The following is a 20927-nucleotide window of genomic DNA, read 5'->3' on the forward strand; positions in this document are numbered from 1 at the left end:
GCTGGGTGCTATAGCCTCACCAGGTTGACACATAAAACTAACTCATCTAACTGGTCCTCAAACTTCAGTCACTCTATCCTCTTATCTTCCTCCACATCCCACCAGTTTTTCTCTCTGAAACACCAACTCAAGCCTTCACTTTTAGCCCAGACATTTCAGTGCTTCATTCCACCTCATCCCAAAATGATAAACATGGCTGCCAGAGCCTTTCTGGTGGCTCCAGGTTCTTCCTTTCCAGGCTCCTGTGGAAGCTTGTGACTGTCCCTGTCATAGAATCTCCCATCTGCTTCTTAGTTACGTAGGTACCTGATCACCCAGCTCATCCATTGGAGCGTCAGTGGGGCCCTCATGGAGCCTAGCACTGGGGAGGTCTTGGTGCACTCTGATTCAACAAGAATTTGTGGGGCACCTCTTCTGTGAGAAATACTTTTTGATTGGTATCTTGAAGAAGCAAGATGGGAGATACACTGTCCATCTCCAGGAAGCATGGAGCTAAATTTTCCAGAATTTTATAGAAACACTGGGGAAGCTGTACAGTCAGCCACCCTGAGGGGTGCTGAGCCCTGTGCCGGGCTGCCCACCAGGTGGCTCTGGGAGAGCTGTCACAGCTGGCTTGCAATGTCCTCATCAGCTGCCTGGTGAGGTGGCTTTGGCTTTAACTGGGTTGGTTTGGGAGATTTTCTTATGTTTGCCAAGTGCTACTTTCTGACCACGTTGTGTCTTTAGAAGCCTAAGAAGCTGGAATTAAGTTTTTTAATTAAGGGATTGATTAATTAATGAATTAATATATTTACACCTTGTCTCAGCCTACCAAGAATCCAAGGCAGCTTTCAGGAGATTTGCATGTGTTAAATAATGCATGACTAGGAGATTATACATGGAAACAGGGTGTCAAAATGGAAAAAGGAGACACAGGGCAGCAGCAGACCTCTGTTCTTGCACCTGATGTGAGTTGGGCTCTGTAGTAAATTAAGAGGAATGATAGAAATTCTCTCTTTCGCAAGAAACAAAAATTGAATATCTCCAGGAAGCAGAACTCTTCCCAGTACTTGGCTCCAAGTCCTTATCACCTGCAGAAGTCCTTTGACTTGGAGACACCTCCTCCCATTTGTTACCATATGCAAAAAATAGATTCACAAAATATATGATAGCATTATTTTAAAAATCATGTTAAAACTTTGTAGTTAAAATCACGGGATTTGGAGACAGAGTCCAAAATTCATATCTTAACTTTGTCTCACTGTGCAAACATGGGCAAGTTACTTGACCTCTCTGTGCTTCGGTTCACTCATCTATGAAATGGTGCTGACTCAATGGGTGGTTGTAAGGATCCACTGTGACAATGTATGAGACCCTCAGTCTGCAGCCCAGCACGTGGTGAGTCTCAGCAAGATTTGCCAGAGTTATTGATAGTATGGGTTTAGAGTCTAAAAAATTCCTCTATGGATTTTGTATTTGCATTAAACCATGAGCCCAGCCCTTAGAAGATTTCACAATTTTCCTTCCTATCATCACAATGATACATTATACGCACAAAAATAAAACATTATCTGAGAAAGCAGATGAAGAACCATGATTTCCTTATATTAAGTCCTTTGGTCAGTCGTCTTTAAGCCACACTTTGGAGCTGTGCTTAGAGCCTGGGCACAAGGTGACTGTACCAGCCTTGCTCTATGACAGTGACCTGTGGGAGGGGCAGAGGAGCAGAGCCTTTCTGGCTCTGATGGAAACAGGCCCACAACCTCCAATGGACATCCAGGCAAATAGGGGACAAAGGAGAGGCACTCTGAGAAGGTTTTCTTGAAGAGAACCCTTGGGATCTTTGGGAAGCAGCTCAGTTATGAAGCAGGGGGCCGGGGCAGGAGGAAGATGATGGAGTCGTGAAGAGAGAATCACAGGTAATGGAGCAGAGGATGTGATGCACAGGTGGGAGACAGTGAGGCAGATGAGAGGGTAGGGGCTCGTGTGCAGGGAGCACAAGGAGCTGCTCTCAGGGCCTCCAAATACTGATGCAGAAGAGCTTCTAGGGGAACAATCATTAGCTTCCCTTGCCTTTCAGAAAGTGCTCTCTGTTCTGTTTCCTGTCTAGGACATAGCATGATGGACACACTGGCTGTCGCCCTCCGGGTGGCTGAAGAAGCCATCGAGGAAGCAATTTCCAAAGCAGAAGCCTATGGGGACAGCCTGGTACGCCTGACCTCCCATCTGGGGGAAGGTGGGGGTAGGGTCTTGGCTGCCAGTGTGGGGGGCGGCTGGGGGAAGTACAGGTGGTCAGGAAACCAACATTGTGATAGCCATTTTTTTTTCTCCTTTTCTGGCTGTCCCTCAGAATATGGAGTTCCTAGACTAGGATTAGATCTGAGCCACAGTTGTGACCTACCAACTGAGGCAACACCCGCTCCTTTAACCCACTGAGCTGGACTAGGGGTCAATTTTGAATCTTGGTGCCCCTGATCCCATTGTGCCGCAGTGGGAACTCCACAATAGCCATCCTTGACTAGAGAGGCGCCCAACCTCCCCCTGCATTTATGGTGAAGACTCCCAAGAAAGCGATTGCCAAACCTCTGAAATCACCATCACCCACAGCTCACGCCATCCTCTTCCCTCCCTCTGCAGGACAAGCAGAATGAGGCCAGTTATCTGCGGGACCACAAGGAGGAGCTGACTGAGGAGTTGGCCACAACCATCTTGCAGAAGGTAGGTGGGCCCTGGCATCCAGATAGCTGCCACTCACCACTCTGGCCTGGACCAGGGCCTCTGGTGAGCCGAAGAGCCTCTGCGGGTACCATTGTTGATTGGGCATCATTTGTTCCACTCCTTCTCACTCTGGGCTTCTATACTCTGGGGCTAATGCAGAGGGCTGCACTGCACTGCAAAAGCTATGCAGTATGAACATGATTGCCTTCAGGGAATGAGCTAGCAAGTGAAGAGCCAGGAACTCAGACCAGAGACCTTTGTGCAAATGGACTCATTAAACCCAAGTAGCCATGACCAGCATAGTAGGTGGTATAAATGAACTGAGGCCATCCCTGATGACACTCAGTATCTGCCCCTCCTTAAGGCTCCTTAGGGATTCCAGACACTTCCTAAAGTCAGGATGTACAGCCAGAGACTCTGGGTTTGAGATCCAGCTCCACTGTTTATAAGCTGTGTGTCCTTACCTGATAACATGTGAGCCTGATTCCTCATCTGTAAAATGGGGAGTGTTACGGTGTGTAGCTCTTAGAACTGTTTTGAGAATTAAATGAAGTAAAGTGTATATGGTGCCTAGCAGAGTCTGGCATGGTAGGTGCTTAATAAATACAAGTTGACAGTGTCATAAAAAGATTACTCATAAACTGTAAAGTGTTATAGAAAGGTCAAGGTTTTAGTCGTGCTGTTTTATCACAAGGCAGATCTGAAACTGGCTAGCATTCTGTTAAAACTAAGCTCTTAAATGGCTTAAAAAAAAAAACCCAAGAATGGTCCCAGTTACTCCATGTAGCATCAGAGGCCTCTCCAATAACTTGTCCCCTTTTGTCACCTGCCTCCTCCTCAGATCATAAGAAAACAGAAGAACAAAAGTGAGCAGCGCATGGAAGAGGAGCCAGAGTGGCCGCAGCCCCAGAGCTGCAGCACGAAGGCTGCTGACGAGGGGACCACAGCCTTTCCAGGAAGCCACCAAGCTTCTACCACCCTCTGGGTGAGTCCCCACACTGTGCTGGCCCACCCCCAATAAGTGCCCTGTGTGTGTGCACATCAGAGCCATTCTCCCCACAGAAATGGGGACACTAGGCTCAACATCCATGGTCAGCACATGTGCCCACCAGACAGCATAGTTCCTGGAGGGCGGGGAGAGACTGGGAGAGAGTACTGTGGGGGGGCCTGCAGGAACGTGGAGGTGGGTTTTTACACAGAGACCAATTTAGGAAAAATATGTCAATAGGCTTTTTAAAAATTCATTCTGAAAAGAGTTGTATGGAGTCTTGTGGAAAAAATAGTTTTCTGGGGGCCATGTGTGTTCTTACAACTTGAGCACTTGCTTGATGGAAACTGAGACTTGACAGTGAGAGAATTGCCTTCTGAGGTCACAGCTGGACGTGGGCGGGAACTCGAGATGGACAGATCTTTTTGTTCATCATCCCCAACCACAAAGCACAGTGTCCTTCCTGTGACCCAAGGGTCTGGGCCTGCCATGTCTGCGGTAGAGTCACCAAGCCCGTAAATCCTTTGGATCGTGTTTAAGCAGCCCCGGGAAGGACAGGTGAATGGGATAGAGGCTGGGCCCTCAGCGTGGAGACTCAGCAAGAAAGAGCAGGACTGGCCAGCAGGGCTGGTGTTGTGTCAGCTAGGTTTATATACAAAACAGAAACAGGAGTTCCCACTGTGGCTCAGCAGTAACAAGCCCGACTAGTATCCATGAGGATGCGGGTTTGATCCCTGGCCCTGCTCAGTGGGTTAAGGATCCAGCATTGCCGTGAGCCGTGGTGTAGGTAGAAGACGCAGCTCAGATCCTGCATTGCTGTGGCTGTGGCCTAGGCCAGCGGTGGCTGCAGCTCCGATTTGACCTCTACCCTGGGAACCTCCATATGCTGCATATGTGGCCCTAAAAAGCAAAAACAAACAAACAAACAAAAAACAGAAACAGACTTACGTAGAACTTATTGTTACCAAGGGTGAAAGGGAGACAAGGGAGGATAAATTAGGAATATGGGATTAACAGATACACACTACTGTATATAATATAGGTAAACAACAAGGATTTACTCTATAACATGGAGAACAATATTTAATTGCTATAACTTATAATGGAAAATAATCTGAAAAAAATATACATATATGTAACTTTGCTGTACACCTGAAACTAACACAATATTGTAAATCAGTTATACTCAAATTGTTAAAACAAAAACAAAAACTGGAGAAAGGCAGACATGGGAAATGCACCCCATCACACATTATTTCTTTTACTCTCCACCAAAAGGTGGGGATACAGGTATTATTAGTCCCATTTTACAGGTGAAGAAACTGAGGCCAAAGCTTTAGCATAACTTACCTACATTCCCATAGCTAGTGATCAGTGGGACCGGGAGTTGTATACCTTTTTCCTGCTCCAAAGCTTTTGATCTAGTTTCTTCCCCTATAAAATGAGATTGATAGACTCAGTGATCCCTGAGGCCCCTTTTATCCCAGAGGTTTTAGGTCTGCACTGTCCAGTATGACGGCCACAAGACACAAGTGACAATTTAAATTTAAATTAACTAAGTTAAATTAAAAATCCAGTTCTTCGCTCACACTGGCCACATTTCAAATCCTCAACAGCCCCCGGGGCTGGTGGCTACATTATCGGACGGTGCAGATATAGGACATTTCCATCCTCCTTGAAAGTTTTCTTACCCAGCTCTGGTCCAGGGCATTAGATAAAGAAGGAGTGGGAAACAGAGGCCAGAGAAGCAGAAATGCTTCTGGACAATGGCCAGAGCCTGGATGTGGACCAGCAGGCCAAGCCCTGGTTCTTGGGTATTTCATGGAGGGTGGCTCTCCCGCCGTTCCACGAGCTGTTCTCACCCTGGACGCTTGTCTACATCACCTGTCTGAGCTCCACTCTGGGGCCGCCAACTCAGGGTGGAGCCTGGGCAGCTGTCCATCCACCCAAAGGTGGCAGGTGATGCCAGCAGGCTGCAGGCTTAAGGATGTCATCTTTGTGATATGTCGAGAAGGGCACCCTGACCTATAGACCCTGGAGGGTCCTAAGCCAGCGGCCTCCTGGCAGTGCTTCCCCTCGATCCTGAGTTCTCTGATCACATGGAAACTCTGGCTCAGGGAGTGACTACGCAGAATCCCATAATGCTACAGTTCCCCTTACTCAGGCTTAACTGCAAACACCAAACCTAATCCACCCCATTCAGCCAGGAATTCTCACCTCTTCTCTTGAAAGAAAGCTGAGTGTGATTGTCCTCTTTTTTTTATGTCCTCCCTTATTGCGTGTTTTTCCACTCGTAGGGAGGTGCAATCTGGCTTTCAAAGGCTTGAAATGCAATATCCTAAAAGGCACCAGTGCAGGGGTTATAATTCATCATGCATATATAAAAAAAATCATCTCTGTAATAATGTGGTCATCCTGCGGATAATAATGATGACAGCAGGGACCGGGCATACAATGTGTCCTGTGACTGACTGTCTCTCTGTCTCTTCTCTATCCTTTTCTATTTTCCTCAGCCTCCTCTCTTTGTGTTTTGGTCATTTTCCTCCCTCCCATTCGCTCTCTCCTGTAAAGGACTATAATGCAGATTTAAAGTGTTTTTCATCATCGTTATAATTATTAGATTGAATTTTATGGCTATGCCTAACCCTATAAATACATAGCAAAGCCATGTCTCAGTTGTTATTCATGTGAACACTGTTATTGATCCCTTTGCCCAAATACCCTTCATACTAAAAACATTCTCTTCCTATTTTATGTTGTGGACTTGAGAGCAAAGACTATTTTGAAGCCATATGCGGTGCCTCAGGGAGCCTGCCCTGTTGTCGATGATGATAATCATTGCAGTCATAGCAACAGTATACCATTTCAAGAGATACAGGTAGAATAGGATGCTGCTGCCCACATGGGGGACCAGTGGCTGCAAAGGAGGCTTTAATAAAGGTAACTGCTGATCACACTGTGAGTTTCTCTTAAAGCTTCAGAACCAGCTGGTTTGGATGGCATGTCCTGCTGGGTTGGAGCATGTCAGCCTGGACTGTGTTGTCCCCAGGCTTTCAGACAGAGCACCAGCAGCATGGGGGAGCATCACTTTGGAGCCAGACAGACCCAGGCTGAAATCCCGCCTCTGCCCCCCACCCCCTGTGCTTGGGCAATGTCCTCAGGCGTCCCCCATTGGACCGAGTGAGGGGATGGCAGTGTTGCTCAGCCACAGAGCTTCATAAATGCTCTTGTTTTTTTTTTTTTTTTTAATTTTTTGGCCACGCCTACAGCATATGGAGTTCCTGGGCCAGGGATCAAACCTACACCACAGCAGTGACCCAAGCCACTGCAGGGACAACACTGGATCTTTAACCCACTGAGCCACCAAGGAACTCCATAAATGCTCTTCTTTTGACTAATATTTACTGAGTGCATTCTGCGTGCTAGGTGTGACACAAATTCCTTTCTGTGAGCAAACTGAGGCCTAAAACAGTTGAAGTTCCTCCCAGGATCGCCCACAGTAAGAGGAAGAGCTGGGACGGACGCCCTGCCCAACACACTGTCCATTCATGCCTGAAGAGATAAGAGGCCCAGCCTGCCTGAAATTCTCAAGTCCATCCTTGTGAGGCTTTTCTGACGTGCTATCATTTCTGGATTCACACACTCCAGCCCCCCATAGCCAGCCCCCCAGCATATGGTAACTCAGGCCAGCCCTTCCTGACATCCCTGGCCCTGTTTCTTCCATGGACCCCCAGAGGAAGAGGTCCATGTGTAAGAGGAAGAAAAATAGAACCTATTGGTGGGAAGGAAAGGATAGGTAGGCACAGAGAGCCTGGCAAGGTAATAAGCAAATGAGTTGATCAAAAATCCACCACTTCCTGAGAGCCACAGGGAACAACTGGGAACCAGCCGGCAAGTAAAAGCGTTATTGTGGCGCCATCTTCTGGGCTATGTGTGTTCACTGCAATGAGTTTGTGGCGAAATGGAGCTTTAGTCTCAAAACTGGGGCTTTCCCACTCTGGCTGGAGACAGCTGGCCAGCAGCGTCCTGAGACATGTTGGGGGGAGATTTTTGGAGATGTTTGTAATTGTCAAGGTATAGTTTTTTTCCACATTGTGAAACAATTCCTTGCCTGAAATAGATTATAAAAGCCTGGTGTCCGTAACACATGAAAAACAGATCCCATCGTCCCTGCTAGAACCAGACGACTTTTCATTTCTTGGTCTTGCCTTTTGTAGGTAAGGGAGCATTTCTGCTCTATAGAAATGGAGCCCAGCCATCTCCTACAGACATGCACATGTAGAAATAAAACATAATTTGAACCACTGTAAAATGAAATACTAACAATTATTTCCTCTTATTTTTTTTTTCTTTTAAATGGCCTTACCTGTGGCATTCAGAATTCCCTAGGTCAGAGGATGAATCGGAGCCACAACTGAGGCCTATGCTTCAGCCACAGCTACCTAGATCTGAGCCACATCTGTGACCCACTGTGGCAATGCCAGATCTTAAAGCCACTGAGAGAGGCCAGGGATTGAACCCACATCCTCACAGAGACAACATCGTGTCCTTAACCAGCTGGGCCACAACAGGAATTCCTGTTTCCTCCACCCCCTGGCATATGGAGTTCCCAGGCCAGGGATCAGATCCAAGCCACAACTGCAGTAACACTGGATCCTTTAACCCATTCTGCCCAGCTGCAGATCAAACCTACATCCTGGTGCTGCAGAGACATTGCCAATCCCATTGTGCCACAGCAGGAAGTCCGCTGTAAGAAGTTTGAAGATAGAAAAATAAAGCCTAGGGTATATAAAATATAGCAGGTGAAGCTGCAGTAATACTGCACCTGGCAATAGGCCATCGGCTCCTTATGGCGAGACCTGTGTCTTACATCCTACAGATTCGGTCACAAACAAGGGACCAAGGGTCACACCTAAAAGACCATCCCTGTCTTCAAGGAGTTCACAGTCTGTAGAAGAGTCAACAAGTTGGAATATGAGCGGTGCAGAGACAGGAAGGTCCATGTGATCACAAAGAAGGGGGGGGCCTTTTGTCAGTCCAAAGTGGGAAGCATTTCAAGGATATGTCCCTCAATACACAGGGGTTTGCCACAGAAGAATTTTTTTTCCTTCACTTTTAATAATTTCACTTGCGGGAGTTCCCATGGTGGCTCAGTGGAAACGAATCTGACTAGCATCCATGAGGATGCAGTTTCGATCCCTGGCCTCGCTCAGTGCATTAAAGATCCGGCATTGCCGTGAGCTGTGGTGTAGGTCACAGATGTGGCTTGGATCTGGCTTTGCTGTGGCTGTGGTGTAGGCCAATGGCTACAGCTCTGATTTGACCCCTAGCCTGGGAACCTCCATATGCCACAGGTATGGCCCTAAAAAGACAAAAATTTTTCACTTGCCAGCTTACCATCAACCTTGATCTCTGCCTCTGTCATAGCCACTCATCATCTGTCAAGAATTTCGCAAAATTATAGATGGCTCCCTGAATACCCAGTCCCAAGAAAAATGGTTATTGTCAAGCATCAGAGCTGTTCAGGACTCCAGGGACAGGATCAGTGCTTGCTGTGTCCTTGCAATGACGGAGGTGGCACCTGTCAGCTGAAAACCACTTGTTAGCTTGGCTCTTGTCCAAGTAAGACCTTGCTCTCCATGATGTGAGGATGACAGTGGGCTGCATCTATGTTCCTTTTGTTCCCCAAAGTTATTCAAGAAGTTAGCAAAATAATAATAATCAGGCACTTCTGAAAAACTATCCTATAGCCCACCGCAAGTCACATTCACTCCATAGTAAACATTCATTGATTTCCAGTTCTGGACCAGTTACTGTGCTAGGGGCTGAGGATGTCAACATTAATAAGCCATTAACTGCCCTCCGTTGCTTGCAATCTAGTGGGGACATCAGCCAAAAGCCAGATGTTTGCAATAGAGTGTAATATAACAAAGCAACAACAGAAGCAGCCAGGACCCTCAGCCCAGCTTGAGGAAGGGCGTTACCCACAGACCATGGCCTGTTTGTACCAAATGCACACAGAATCCTACGTAATTGATAAGCTGGGGAGAGCTCAGCCACCCCTGGGCTGTGTTGACCTGGGGCTGCTGCATTGAATGGCAGGTCTAGAGACCCACCCTACTCTCTTCTGTGATCAAAGGGATGGGAGGCAGGTTGTGACCCTTGATACACAGCTTAAAGGGTTCCATATTTGTTCTGCAAAACTATCTTCCTCCTGGACCGGCATTAAGGTCTTGTGAGGGGAAATAAAAGATGTTTCCTATGACTCTTTCTGAACCAGAACTGGCTGAACCACCCTCTCCAACAAAGTGTGCCAGACGCTCTGTATTTGAGAGCTGCTGGGTCCTGCTCCAGCTTGTGATGCTGGGATGTTGGCCTCGATCCTCACCTCTCTGAGTCTCAGACTGGTTACCCATCCTTCCAGCAAGGCTACCGAGAACATTGTCCTTTCCCTAAACCCGTCATGAAGCTTAGTTTTCTCACCCAGATATTTGGAGCTGGTGTTTGCTGTTTTCCTTCGTTATTACCAAACACTTTTTTAAAGCTCTTATTATGCATGTACTGTCTGCAAGGCAAGATTAGATTTCTGCATCTCTTAAGAAATTAAGTCATCAGCAAAGTGTTGTAGCCAAGGTGGTCTTAGAGCCCCGGTTCAGCTGAGTCCCGAGTCCAGCCTTAGTCCTGCCCACGGCTCTCCAAACACGCTCCCCTTCTGTCTGCTACTCTCAGCACCGGTGCTGGAGAGAAGACGTTTGTACCAAGATGAGCCTGTTTCTTCGTGGGAGGAAGCAGTAGTGCTGTTAGTGTCGAGGTCTGCCAGCAGATGGCGCCAGACTGCTTGGGGCCTGAGTCCGAGATCAGGACTTTGCTTCCCTTCATCGTCAGAGTTGCTTGCTTGCTTACTTGCCTTTTTGTAATGATTTTTTTCCATTATAGTTGGTTAACAGTGTTCTGTCAATTTTCTACTGTACAGCAAAGTGACCCAGTCACACTCACACACACACACACACACACACACACACACACACACACACACATTCTTTTTCTCACATTATCCTCCATCATGCTCCATCACAAGTGACTAGATATAGTTCCCTGTGCTATACAGCGGGGTCTCATTGCTTATCCATTCCAAATGCAATAGTCTGCATCTATTAACCCCAGATTCCCAGTCCATCTCACTCCCTCCCCGTCTCCCTCCCCCTTGGCAACCACAAGTCTGTTCTCCAAGCCCATGAGTGGAAAGTTTCATTTGTGCCATAATTAGATACTTTCATTAGAAAATTTCATTTGCGCCATATATTAGTTGCTATCTGTGGCTTGTCCTTTCCTTCCTCAGTTTCATTGATATAAAAAGGGCAAAGTCAATCACCAATGGAAGAGAATTCTTTCATTAGATGACAAAGGAAAAAAAAATTAATCTTGCTGTCTGATGAAATTCCATATATAGAACATTTGAGTTTCAAATTCGCTAACATTAGTAACATCGAAATAATACATTTGTAACATATAGAAATAATACAGTTCAAACATATTTCCTGTCAGTTTGAAATTCTGTTTCTACTACTTGTCCTTAGGTTAGAGTTTACCTTCTTTAGCTAAATGGAAACATGTTGTAATAGTTCTGGGCATATGGACTGACCATCTTAATACTGATTTATCTGAGACACTTACATTGTGCTAAAACTTTCTACTTAAGCTGAATCACTCAGGCTTGAAGGTCTCTGAAGGGAAGATGCTCTTGTTTTCATTACACACAGTTGGCCCAGAAGCCCGGGCTAGGAGAATGGCTGGATTAGCAGGAGTCGTGTGAGAACCAGTTCTGTCTGATTCCGCTACATCTCCAATGCTTCCTGGAAGTCCTGGCCACGTGCAATGGAATAAACAGGGAACCATTTGGGCCATTATATGGCAGGATATACTGATTCGCAACTGCTAGACTTCAACATGAGAAAAGCCTATACCATCAGATGTGTCTTCTTCGCACTGTGGGGTGCCTGCTGGATCTGAAAGCACTCCTCCTGGGGACTGTGCTTTACGAGGTCACCCCTTCCCCTCTTCTCTTTCCACAGCGGTCTCAGTCTGCGTTCTCACTCAGCAGAGAGGATGCCCTGCGGACCTCTTCGCTGGAGGCTGCATCGAGGCAGCCGAAGGACCAGCAGCCAAGGGAGGAGGCGGCGTTGCCCAACTGGAAGAGTGTGGACAGGCTGGATGAGACAAGTAACTGTTCTAAGCAGCATCTGCTTGGTCTGTGGGTTTCAAAAATGCTGTTGGGAGGCTCCTTGACTGGTGTGTGGTTGTTCAGCCCGTCCTCCCATGGGTCTGAGTAGGAGTGTGTCCATATGGGCAGCTGGGCCACTGAGTCACAAGGGCTTTCACGCGGCTCACAGTATATAATGTGAGCATATTTCCCACATGGGAAGTTTTCCTGCTGAGACCAGTGGGACAGTAGGCAAGTGTGTTAAAATCACTAGGCTCTATAGTCCCACTTCAGCTGCCTGTTCTGTGCAGACTAGGAGAAGCTGTCTTATTATATCTAGGCCAGGAGCACCAAGCCAGCCCAGCAGGCATTCATTTCAGTGTTTAAAGAGATTTGGGTTCCAGCATCAGTTGGTTTAGGGGTATCCCTTCTGAAACCTGTCATATTACTGAAGGTAACCCTTGCTGCTGTAACAAGTAAACTAAACATTTAGGTGGCCTAATGCAGTTGTTTTGTTTCCCATCACACAACAGTGCAGTACAGTATCCTGGCCATGGAGGCCTTCAGAAGCCTAGGCTCCTTCTACCTGTGGCTCTGTGGTCCTCTCGGGCCTCTGAGTCTTCTGCTGGGTCATTCTCATTGGCCAGCAGATGGAGGAAGAGAGAATGCAGAAGGCAGAGGGAAATGGCACACACCACTCTAGCTCCCATTCCATGGGCGAAAGCACTAGTCCTGTGGCCCCACCTGGATGCAGGGGAACCTGAGAAATGTAGTCCTGGTCAGGCAGCTGCATCCCAGAAACACTGCTCTGCCATGAAAGGGGCTGGGTGCAGAGTCTTTGATGGGAAGCTGGCCATCCTTGCCATAGCTGAGGATGGCAAGCTGTCCACTTTTCCCGCGCCTGGTCCTAGGATGTCCCACGTCTGCGTAGGGCAGTTAAACTCGCATCTCTGAAAACTCCTCAATAACTACAATACACAGTCCTTTAAAAGCTGTTAAGTCATGCAATCCCTAACAGTGAAGAGACTCAAATTAGCTGTGTCACTTTCCCAGAGTCACACATCCGAAGGCTGTGAGATGCTTGGAACCACATGAGTAACAGCTGAGGGCCATGAAGCCCTGTGCTCAGGCCAACTAGGTCTTTTGGGCCCTGTGACTGACTGAGAAAAGATGTTCACCCCACTCCAGGATAGGTCTCCTTTCCTCACCTAGATACGTGTACCTATAATGGAAGCTAGGCACGTTTGTCCTCACAAGAAACCACTGAAAGTACTCTCTTCCATGTTTTACATCATATCTGGACCACTTTCCTTTTCAACAATGACAACAAATTTGCAGCAAAATACTCATTTTAGAAATATCCTTTTCAAAACTGTGCTATCATTTTTACTCTATAAGGGAAAATATTTAACTAACAGCTGTATAAACAAATTCCATTATTATCACAGTGAAAAGAATCAAAAAACATTCAATGGAGTTCCCGTCATGGTGCAGTGGAAATGAATCCGACTAGGAACCATGAAGTTTCGGGTTCAATCCCTGGCCTCGCTCAGTGGGTTAAGGATCCGGCGTTGCTGTGAGCTGTAGTGTAGGTCGCAGACACAGCTTGGATCCCCCATTGCTGTGCTGTGGTGCAGGCCAGCACTATAGCTCCGATTGGACCCCTAGCCTGGGAACCTCCATGTGCCACAGGTGCAGCCCAAAAAAAAGCAAAACAAAAACAAAAACATTCAATAGTTTTTTAACAGTCATTCTAAAGATTTTCCAAGAGAGATCACTTCTGTGTTAACTTTTTGGTGCCTGTCCGTAGAAACTGCTGATAGAGATCCTATGTGCACATGAAATTTCTTTATTTATGTATGTTTTTGTTTTTTTTATTTTTAAGTGCATTTTTTCTAGAGATGCTTTTCCTTCCTCTTCCTGTCTGGCATATCCATTGATGCATTCATTCATTCATTCATTCGGATTGTGTCTATCTCTCATATCCAAATCCATTGATGCATTCATCCATCATTCATTCATTCCTATTCTTTCTCTTTGTCTCTCATATCTGTATCCATTGATTCATACATTCATAATTAATTCATTCATCCATATTCTTTCTTCCCTTCTCTCTTTATCTCTCATCAGGGGTTGAAAGTTCCCACAGAGAAGGGACTCATAGATTCCACAGGGCATATAAGAATAGCATATAATAGATCTTTAGTAAACAATCATAACTATCTTTTAAAAAGCACTTCACAATTTTTTCAATTCATAGAGTCCCTGTACAGGCACTATTTTATTTATTCCTCCAAAGTATTGCTATTATCTTGTGAGGCAGATAAGAACTTTGAAGGACAATGAGACAAAGTGACTTGTCCAAGATCCTACGGCTGATGTGATCCTCAAACCCAAACATCAGGGCTCCGATTTGCAGGGTTTTTCAACTACTGCATGATGATAAGTGTTTCTACACCATAAAAATAAACAAACAACAACAAAGAGCATTTCAAAATTCAGACTTAGAAACTGATAACTTCAGGGGAAATTATAAGCACTTCTAAAAGACACTCCTTTTCACAAAATAGTTCTTGCTGAATTATGAGCAATCCAAATAAATTTGCAAAGGATCTTGGTTTTCCAAACATGATTTTGTGCATAAATTTCTCTAAAATAAGGAACCCATGTGTCATTTGTCAGTTGCATAGAAACATAAAACTTAGTTTGACAGTATCACACACAGAAAAAGATTTCATGCTTGGCTCAAAAACCCATGCATCTCTCAGGATTAAGATTTAAAATGAAAAATATTAAGCACTTGTGTAGAAAAGTGCTGATTTTTCTGAGGACAGCTGGGCCGCTGACGTGCTGAAACGTCCAGGCCAACCCCAGAGGTCTTGAAAGATGTCTGCTCTGTTAGCAGGAAGCAGGTTATTCCCTGGGGCACTGCTCAGTCTCAGCAGAGCAGAAATGTAGCACAGAGGAGCCCCAGAGGCAGAGGTCATCTTAGAAGGTTAACGTCATCTGGGCTATTTTCAGCAGTCCTGTTTATGCCTCAGGGGAAAGGTTGGTTCCGGAGCCTGCTGGTCCAGAGTTGAGGTCAGCTGGAGGGACACTGTGGGCTGAGTAAACCCACCTTCAGTCTGCAGTCTTGACAGTGCTTATAGTAAATGATGCATTTCCCCCCAAACACAGTTTCACTTTGTAGACCTTGATCGAGCATCTCCTGTATACACAGCATGTGCTCAGTCCTGGGAAATAAAGATCAGGGGTGGTCCCTACTCTTGAGTTTCTCACTGTGAGGTGTCTGCATAAGCCTGAAAGAGTGAGGATTTGGAGAAAGGAGAGGATGGAGGGGAACAGGGTCCCAGGCAATGCTCCCAACATGCTAGGGGAATGTGGTACTGGTGGCCAGGCAGAGCTTAGAGAATTTCCCACCGTGCAGCTTGACAACCAAGGTTTTCATAGGGTTGAGCATTCATGGCACCACCCGTGCTTCTCAGATATAAAATTTGACCAACTTCTACTTCCCCAAGGAACATGCAACCTGGGATTGTGAAAGGCAGGAGAAGAGAGGAGCTGGCAATGGGCAAACCGCAGCCTCCCATGTGGTGGGCATTGGAGGCAAGCTCAGGACCACGTTCACAACATGCCAACTCTGGAGCCAGGCGCAGAGTGGCATTATCAAGGCCTCGCTCTTTGGCTTCCTTCCATGGCCCCAGGAGAGGCTGCAGACAGCCGAGCTCATGCAGAGCCGCACATCAAGAGCCTCATCTTCCCCTGAAGTCTCTGTTCACTAGCGAGTGGTCTTTACAAACCTAGGATGGGTGCAGAACTGGCCAGGGGCTAGGGGTCTAGCAGGGAAGCACAGGCAGCTCTGCCCTCAAGGAGCTCACAGTCAGGGGTGAGATGGGATCGGGGTAGACAACCAAAAAACAAGCTATGATATAGTTTAACTTCAAAAAAATGAAAGCTTTCTGGCAACGCTCAGAGAAAAGAGCAGCCAGCTCCTCAAGGAAGAAGGCCAAGGGTGTGCCCCTGAGGAAAAACATCAGATTCAGAGTCCCAAATATGGTCCAGAGGGCAGGCTTAGCTACTAGTTGTAAGGCAAAAGGACATGCCAGTTCGTAGAGCCACACTCCATGTCTGCTTTGCATCATGTCGCTGTCGGTTTGGCTTACCCAGAAGCAGACCTAATATAAAGATCTGAGGGCCTGTAGTGTATGTGGAGGTGAACCCAGGAACCATGGAGAGGGGAGATAGGACAGGAGACAGAGAAGGCAAGGCAGGCAACAAGTGACTCATTATCAAGCAGGGTACGACCATGGGTGGCAAGCTTTTCCCCCTGGGGAACTCCAGGAGTCCCAGGGGGCAAGGGGGACATGGGTATTCACCCACCAGCTCCCCAGTCCTCAGTTAGAGCTGCTCCTAAGAGATGGTCGTTCCATTCTCCCCCAGGAGAGCCGGCACAGCCTCTGGTAACCCGAGAAAGCCTTAGGAAAACCAAGACTGCTGCTCACTGGCCACTACTAGCTTCAATGAGAGAGAGCCTGAGCACTTCTGGGGAGATCCAGAGAGGCTCTTAATCCCTGGCTCCTGCACTCCCTCACTGGCGATCTTGGGGCATGGCACTGGGGAAAATTCCAACCAAAGAGTACCTTTTTTTTTTCTGGAAGACCTGCTGTTATCACAAGTAGAGTCCATAGCATGTGAAAGGTAATAACACCCTGGTTAGCCTCTTTTCTGAGTGTTCACACAGTCAATGAAAATATATTGTCACAGTATTGAATAGGAGATAGACATTACCTGCTTGCTATACACATGTACAAGGCGTACATGGGTGCTGATCCTTAGTTGGATGTTAAATAATAATCCAATTCAGTGGAGAGAAGATAAAACAGCTGGGGGCCCTCAGTGTAGCAGGCACTATGATGGATGCTTCACATGTGCTAGTGAACATAATGATCGCCCAACAGCCCAGGAAGGTCACACTGTCTCCGTGGACAGGTCAGGAAACAGGCTCAGAGATGCTCTCTGACCAAGGTCACCTGCTAGTAATGGCAATGACTGGGGCTCAGCCCTGGCTCTTCCTGAATCCAGAGTTCTTGTTCTTTGCCCTGCCCTACAGTGGCCTCACTGGTGGGTCCAGGGGAAAGAGCTGTTAAGAATTTGTTTTTGCTCTGAGCAGGTACGTGTAACACATTTTATGAGCCTTGCCTCATTTCATCCAGTGCCCTTTTCACCAACCAGAGCCCCAAGCTCAGACACTCACTCACACAGCAGCTAAGGAGACGAGCAGCTTTCTACCCAGGCCCTCTGATTTCACAGCCTCTGCCCTTTCCTCTGCACAAGCTGACCTGGGGACAGTGAAGGCCAGGATGATGACTGAGACCAGATCTCCCGCAGGGCCCTCGTCGTCAGGGAGAGGGCTCCGCCCTGTGCCTGATCAGCCAGAACACAAGCCAGATCGTGCAATGAGCCACTCCGGTTGTCACAGCCACTCAGAGAAGGAGGAGGCTACATCAGGTGGGAGGCCAGGAAGTGCTCCAGGAAGAGGGGCACAGAGGAGAACAGCCCCCTGCTCTGAGGCGATAACAGCCCTCTCTCGTTTCTCTCTCCCTCCTGCCTGTAGGTGCTGCCCCAGTTTTGCAGAGCCCTGATGGGAACTGGATGGCCCTCAAGGATGGGGCTCTGCCCCCGACCCGCCTGCTGGTCAAACCTAAGAGCGGCACCTTTCAGGCCCTGGAGGCAGCCTCCAGTGTGGCATCTGCCTATGATGAGATGGGCTCCGACAGTGAGGAAGACTTTGACTGGAGGGAGGCCTTGAGCACGCTGTGCCCTCAGCCCCAGGGCCTGCCCAGACACCCGCAGCCTCAGCCCATGCAGGTCCAGGGCTCAGATCAAGGCCCCTCTGCCGCCTCTGCCTCCTCCGGGCTCTCCCCCAACCCCGAGGCCATGTGCTCTGATTCAGAGACCTCCTCCGCAGGCTCTTCCCGTGAAGCTGGGCACCAGGCCAGGCTGTCCTGGTTGCAGAGGAAGGCCCCCAGGAACCCCGTGGCTGAGAAGATGCGCCTACAGGGAGAGCTAGATGTGAACTTCAACCCCCAGGCAGCCAGCAGGGAGACGTCAGACAGCAGTGAGCCTGAGGAAGCCCCCCATGCTGCAGATCGGCGGGCTAAAAGGTGGAGAAGGGCCCGGGGGGGCTCGGAGGAGCCAAGCAAGGAACTGTCTTCCCCCAACGCCCATCCTCCAGAGGGGGACACACATCAGGTAATAAAGCTGGGTGTGTGCAAGTGCACACACATAGTTCTCTAGGCTGTGCCCTCCTCCAAGCAGGAGTGGCATAGAGTCCTGGGTTCAGAAGCCACAGATCCAGGGTCTCATCTTGGTTTGGCTGCTAAGATGCGTCACATCAACTCTTGGAGGTGCCACATCCTCCTCTCTGGAGATGAGAGCTTAGAGTTCAAAGAGAGTTTGCCAAGTGTCCAATAGCAGACCAACAGCAGCAGCAGCACCTGGGAACTTGTTAGAAATGCCAATTCTCAGGCCCTGCCCCAGATCTGCTGAATCAGAACCTCTGAGGATGGAGCCCAGGCATCTCTGTTATAACAAGCTCTCTTGGTAATTCTGCTGTGCATTAAAGTTTGAGGGCCACTGGTGTGGGGTTAAAGGTATGGGGTTTAGAATCAGCCTGCCAGAATTCAAATCCAGCTGTGTGACCTTGGGCCAGGCATCATTTTAAGTCTCAGTTTCCTCATCTGTCAAATGGGGATAATATCAGAACCCACTTCAAAGAATGGCTTGTGGTGAGTGAACAAGATAACTTTATAAAGAGCTGAGCTCTATCCTAGTACACAGCACAAGCGCTCAGTAGGTGGTATTTCAATGTGATCACTCAGGGCACAGTTTACTAACATTCTGTGATTCTTAGTTCACATCACAAGCCTTCTCAGAATCCTCAGTGCTCAGTGCCTTCTTCCACATGGTTTAGTTCATGAACCCCCTTTGGGAACCTGGTTAATGCTCTAGATTGTCTCCATAGAAAAATGCACCTGTACACAAACACACACACACACACCTTACAATTTCAGGTAGTTCATGGACCCCCAACCAGATTAATTTCATATTCTCTGAATACATCCTGCTTGTCCCCCACTCCAAGCCTGTGATCATGCTATATCCTTGCCCTCACCTCTTCCTGGCTGTGATCACTGTGGACTGAGTATTCAACTTTGAGATGCCAGCTCTGGCCTTCCCCTAGCAATATTTTCTTAACTCAAAAGTGACACATGTAGCCTGGAAAGTTTAAATGACCTTATATAAGCCACAGATTGCACTATTTGCAACTGTGAGCCTGATGGAAGATCTAGTTATGGTGTCTTACCTTCTGTAGACACATCATCATTGCTACTCCCACGACTATCAACTTGACTTTTTATGCTCCTAGAGAAACCACACCCACCTTCTGAATGTCACTGCATCTCCTATAGTACCCTGCTACCATGCCCTGCATCTTAGTTTGAGTTCCACCAAAAAAGCAGGTCCTGAGTCAAGGATCTGGATGTAGGTTATGTGGAAGGAGATCCCAGGAAGCCCAAGAGTGAAATGGAGAAATGAGAATACAGTATAGGCAACTGGGGCTCCATCCCACCAGGGACCTGCTGAGAAGCCGTGAGGACCACAGCTCAGATTTCTCCCACCAGAAGATGGGGAGCAGTTGTCCAGTCTCCCATCTGCCACTGGGAGAGCGCAGTCCCACCTAGGTGGGCAGAAAACCCACACACGGCCAGGTTTGCATGGACGACGCCTGAGAAATCTCTCAGAGAAGAGAGAGATCCAGGTCTGAGATGGGAAACTATCAGTGGGCCAGGAACTGTCCCCCGTGGCGTGGGTCCAGGGAGATACAGCCTGGGACATCACCAGCATCTTTACAGTGACTGTCTATGACTGGCTCAGTCAGATCCCTGATCCTGGGGCCCCCATGAAGATAGTCATGAATTCAGAGATTCTTGGATCACAGAATTTAGCAGCAGTACTGCCTGACCTGCCAGTACATTACCTAGAAATTCGGTCCAAGCTCTAATTTTCTCCTCTGTAAAATACAATTACAAATCTGACATGTGAGATTGTTGTGATCATAAATTAGAAATGTGAAATTCTATTCAGTGGCGAATCATTATCTAAATCAAGTGGAGACTGTTTTGTAGGAACTCTGGGTTACTTTGCCCCAAGGAATATTCTTGAGGGTTGTCTGCATGATTCACTTGCAGGTATGAAATGCTATGTATGCCCCACAACTAGATGCCTGAAACTTCCTCTTTATTCTGAGGTGGCTTGTAAATTGTCTTCTGCTGTTAATCTTTGCGGGGCATCAAAGGGAGAAGACAGGGGCCAAGGAAAAGGATCATACACACCTAGAACACTGTTCTTCCCTCTCCCCCTTTTAGCTGTGTAACTGCTACACTTTGAATCTCAACCCAGGCATCACCTCCGCGAGGAAGCTTTCCCTAACTCTCAGCCCTCCCCCTCACCTGTTGCAAGTGTCGCAGTCTCCCTCCCCATCCCTTGCTTCTCCGCACTGATCAGGGTTTTAGTGCGTCTCCTCCTCTAGGGGGCGCGCCGGGGCTGCCGGCCAGGTTTGTTCAGCTTGGCATCCTCAACACCAGCACCGTGCTGCCCTAGTGGGCACTCGATGAGTATTTTGCCAAAGTAAAACAGAATTCAAACACTTTTTCTGAGCACAGATGCCCACCTGACTAAACTTAACGAATACTAAGATACATGTGTTTGAGAAATTAAAAGTAAAAAGTAGGAGTTCCTACTTCAGTGCTAATGAACCCAACTAGGACCCATGAGGACTCGGGTTCGATCCCTGGCCTCGCTCAGTGGGTCAAGGATCTGGCATTGCGATGAGCTGTGGTATAGGTCGCAGATGAGGCTCGGATCTGGCGTTGCTGTGACTGTGGCATAGACCAGCAGCTGCACTCCGATTGGACCCCTAGCCTGGGAACGTCCATATGCTGTGGGTGCAGACCTAAAGAGAAAAATAAAAAACTAAAA

The 20927-nt window shown here is 47.7% G+C and overlaps 1 protein-coding gene and 1 long non-coding RNA gene across 8 annotated transcripts in view; one reads left to right on the forward strand and one right to left on the reverse strand.

Moving 5' to 3' along the window:
* The window catches only part of MYRIP (myosin VIIA and Rab interacting protein), a 209170-nt gene that overhangs the window by 150903 nt on the left and 37340 nt on the right, over positions 1–20927 (forward strand). For all 3 annotated transcript variants that reach the window (XM_021068254.1, NM_001161754.1, XM_021068255.1), the window contains 5 exon segments: positions 2090–2187; positions 2617–2697; positions 3539–3682; positions 11758–11905; positions 17500–18137. In XM_021068254.1, the coding sequence (XP_020923913.1) occupies positions 2090–2187; positions 2617–2697; positions 3539–3682; positions 11758–11905; positions 17500–18137 (1109 nt within the window).
* The window catches only part of LOC110256427, a 200114-nt gene that overhangs the window by 6828 nt on the left and 172359 nt on the right, over positions 1–20927 (reverse strand). For 2 of the 5 annotated variants that reach the window (XR_002337913.1, XR_002337911.1), the window contains one exon: positions 4524–6023. The exons of 1 other annotated variant lie outside the window; for it this stretch is intronic. This is a non-coding gene — a long non-coding RNA (uncharacterized LOC110256427). Of the gene's footprint in view, positions 1–4523; positions 6024–20927 lie in introns of those variants that run through there. 2 more of the 5 variants (XR_002337912.1, XR_002337914.1) reach the window with 2 other exon arrangements.

This window comes from Sus scrofa, chromosome 13, assembly GCF_000003025.6.
Source record: "Sus scrofa isolate TJ Tabasco breed Duroc chromosome 13, Sscrofa11.1, whole genome shotgun sequence".
Classification (NCBI taxonomy): Eukaryota; Metazoa; Chordata; class Mammalia; order Artiodactyla; family Suidae; genus Sus; species Sus scrofa.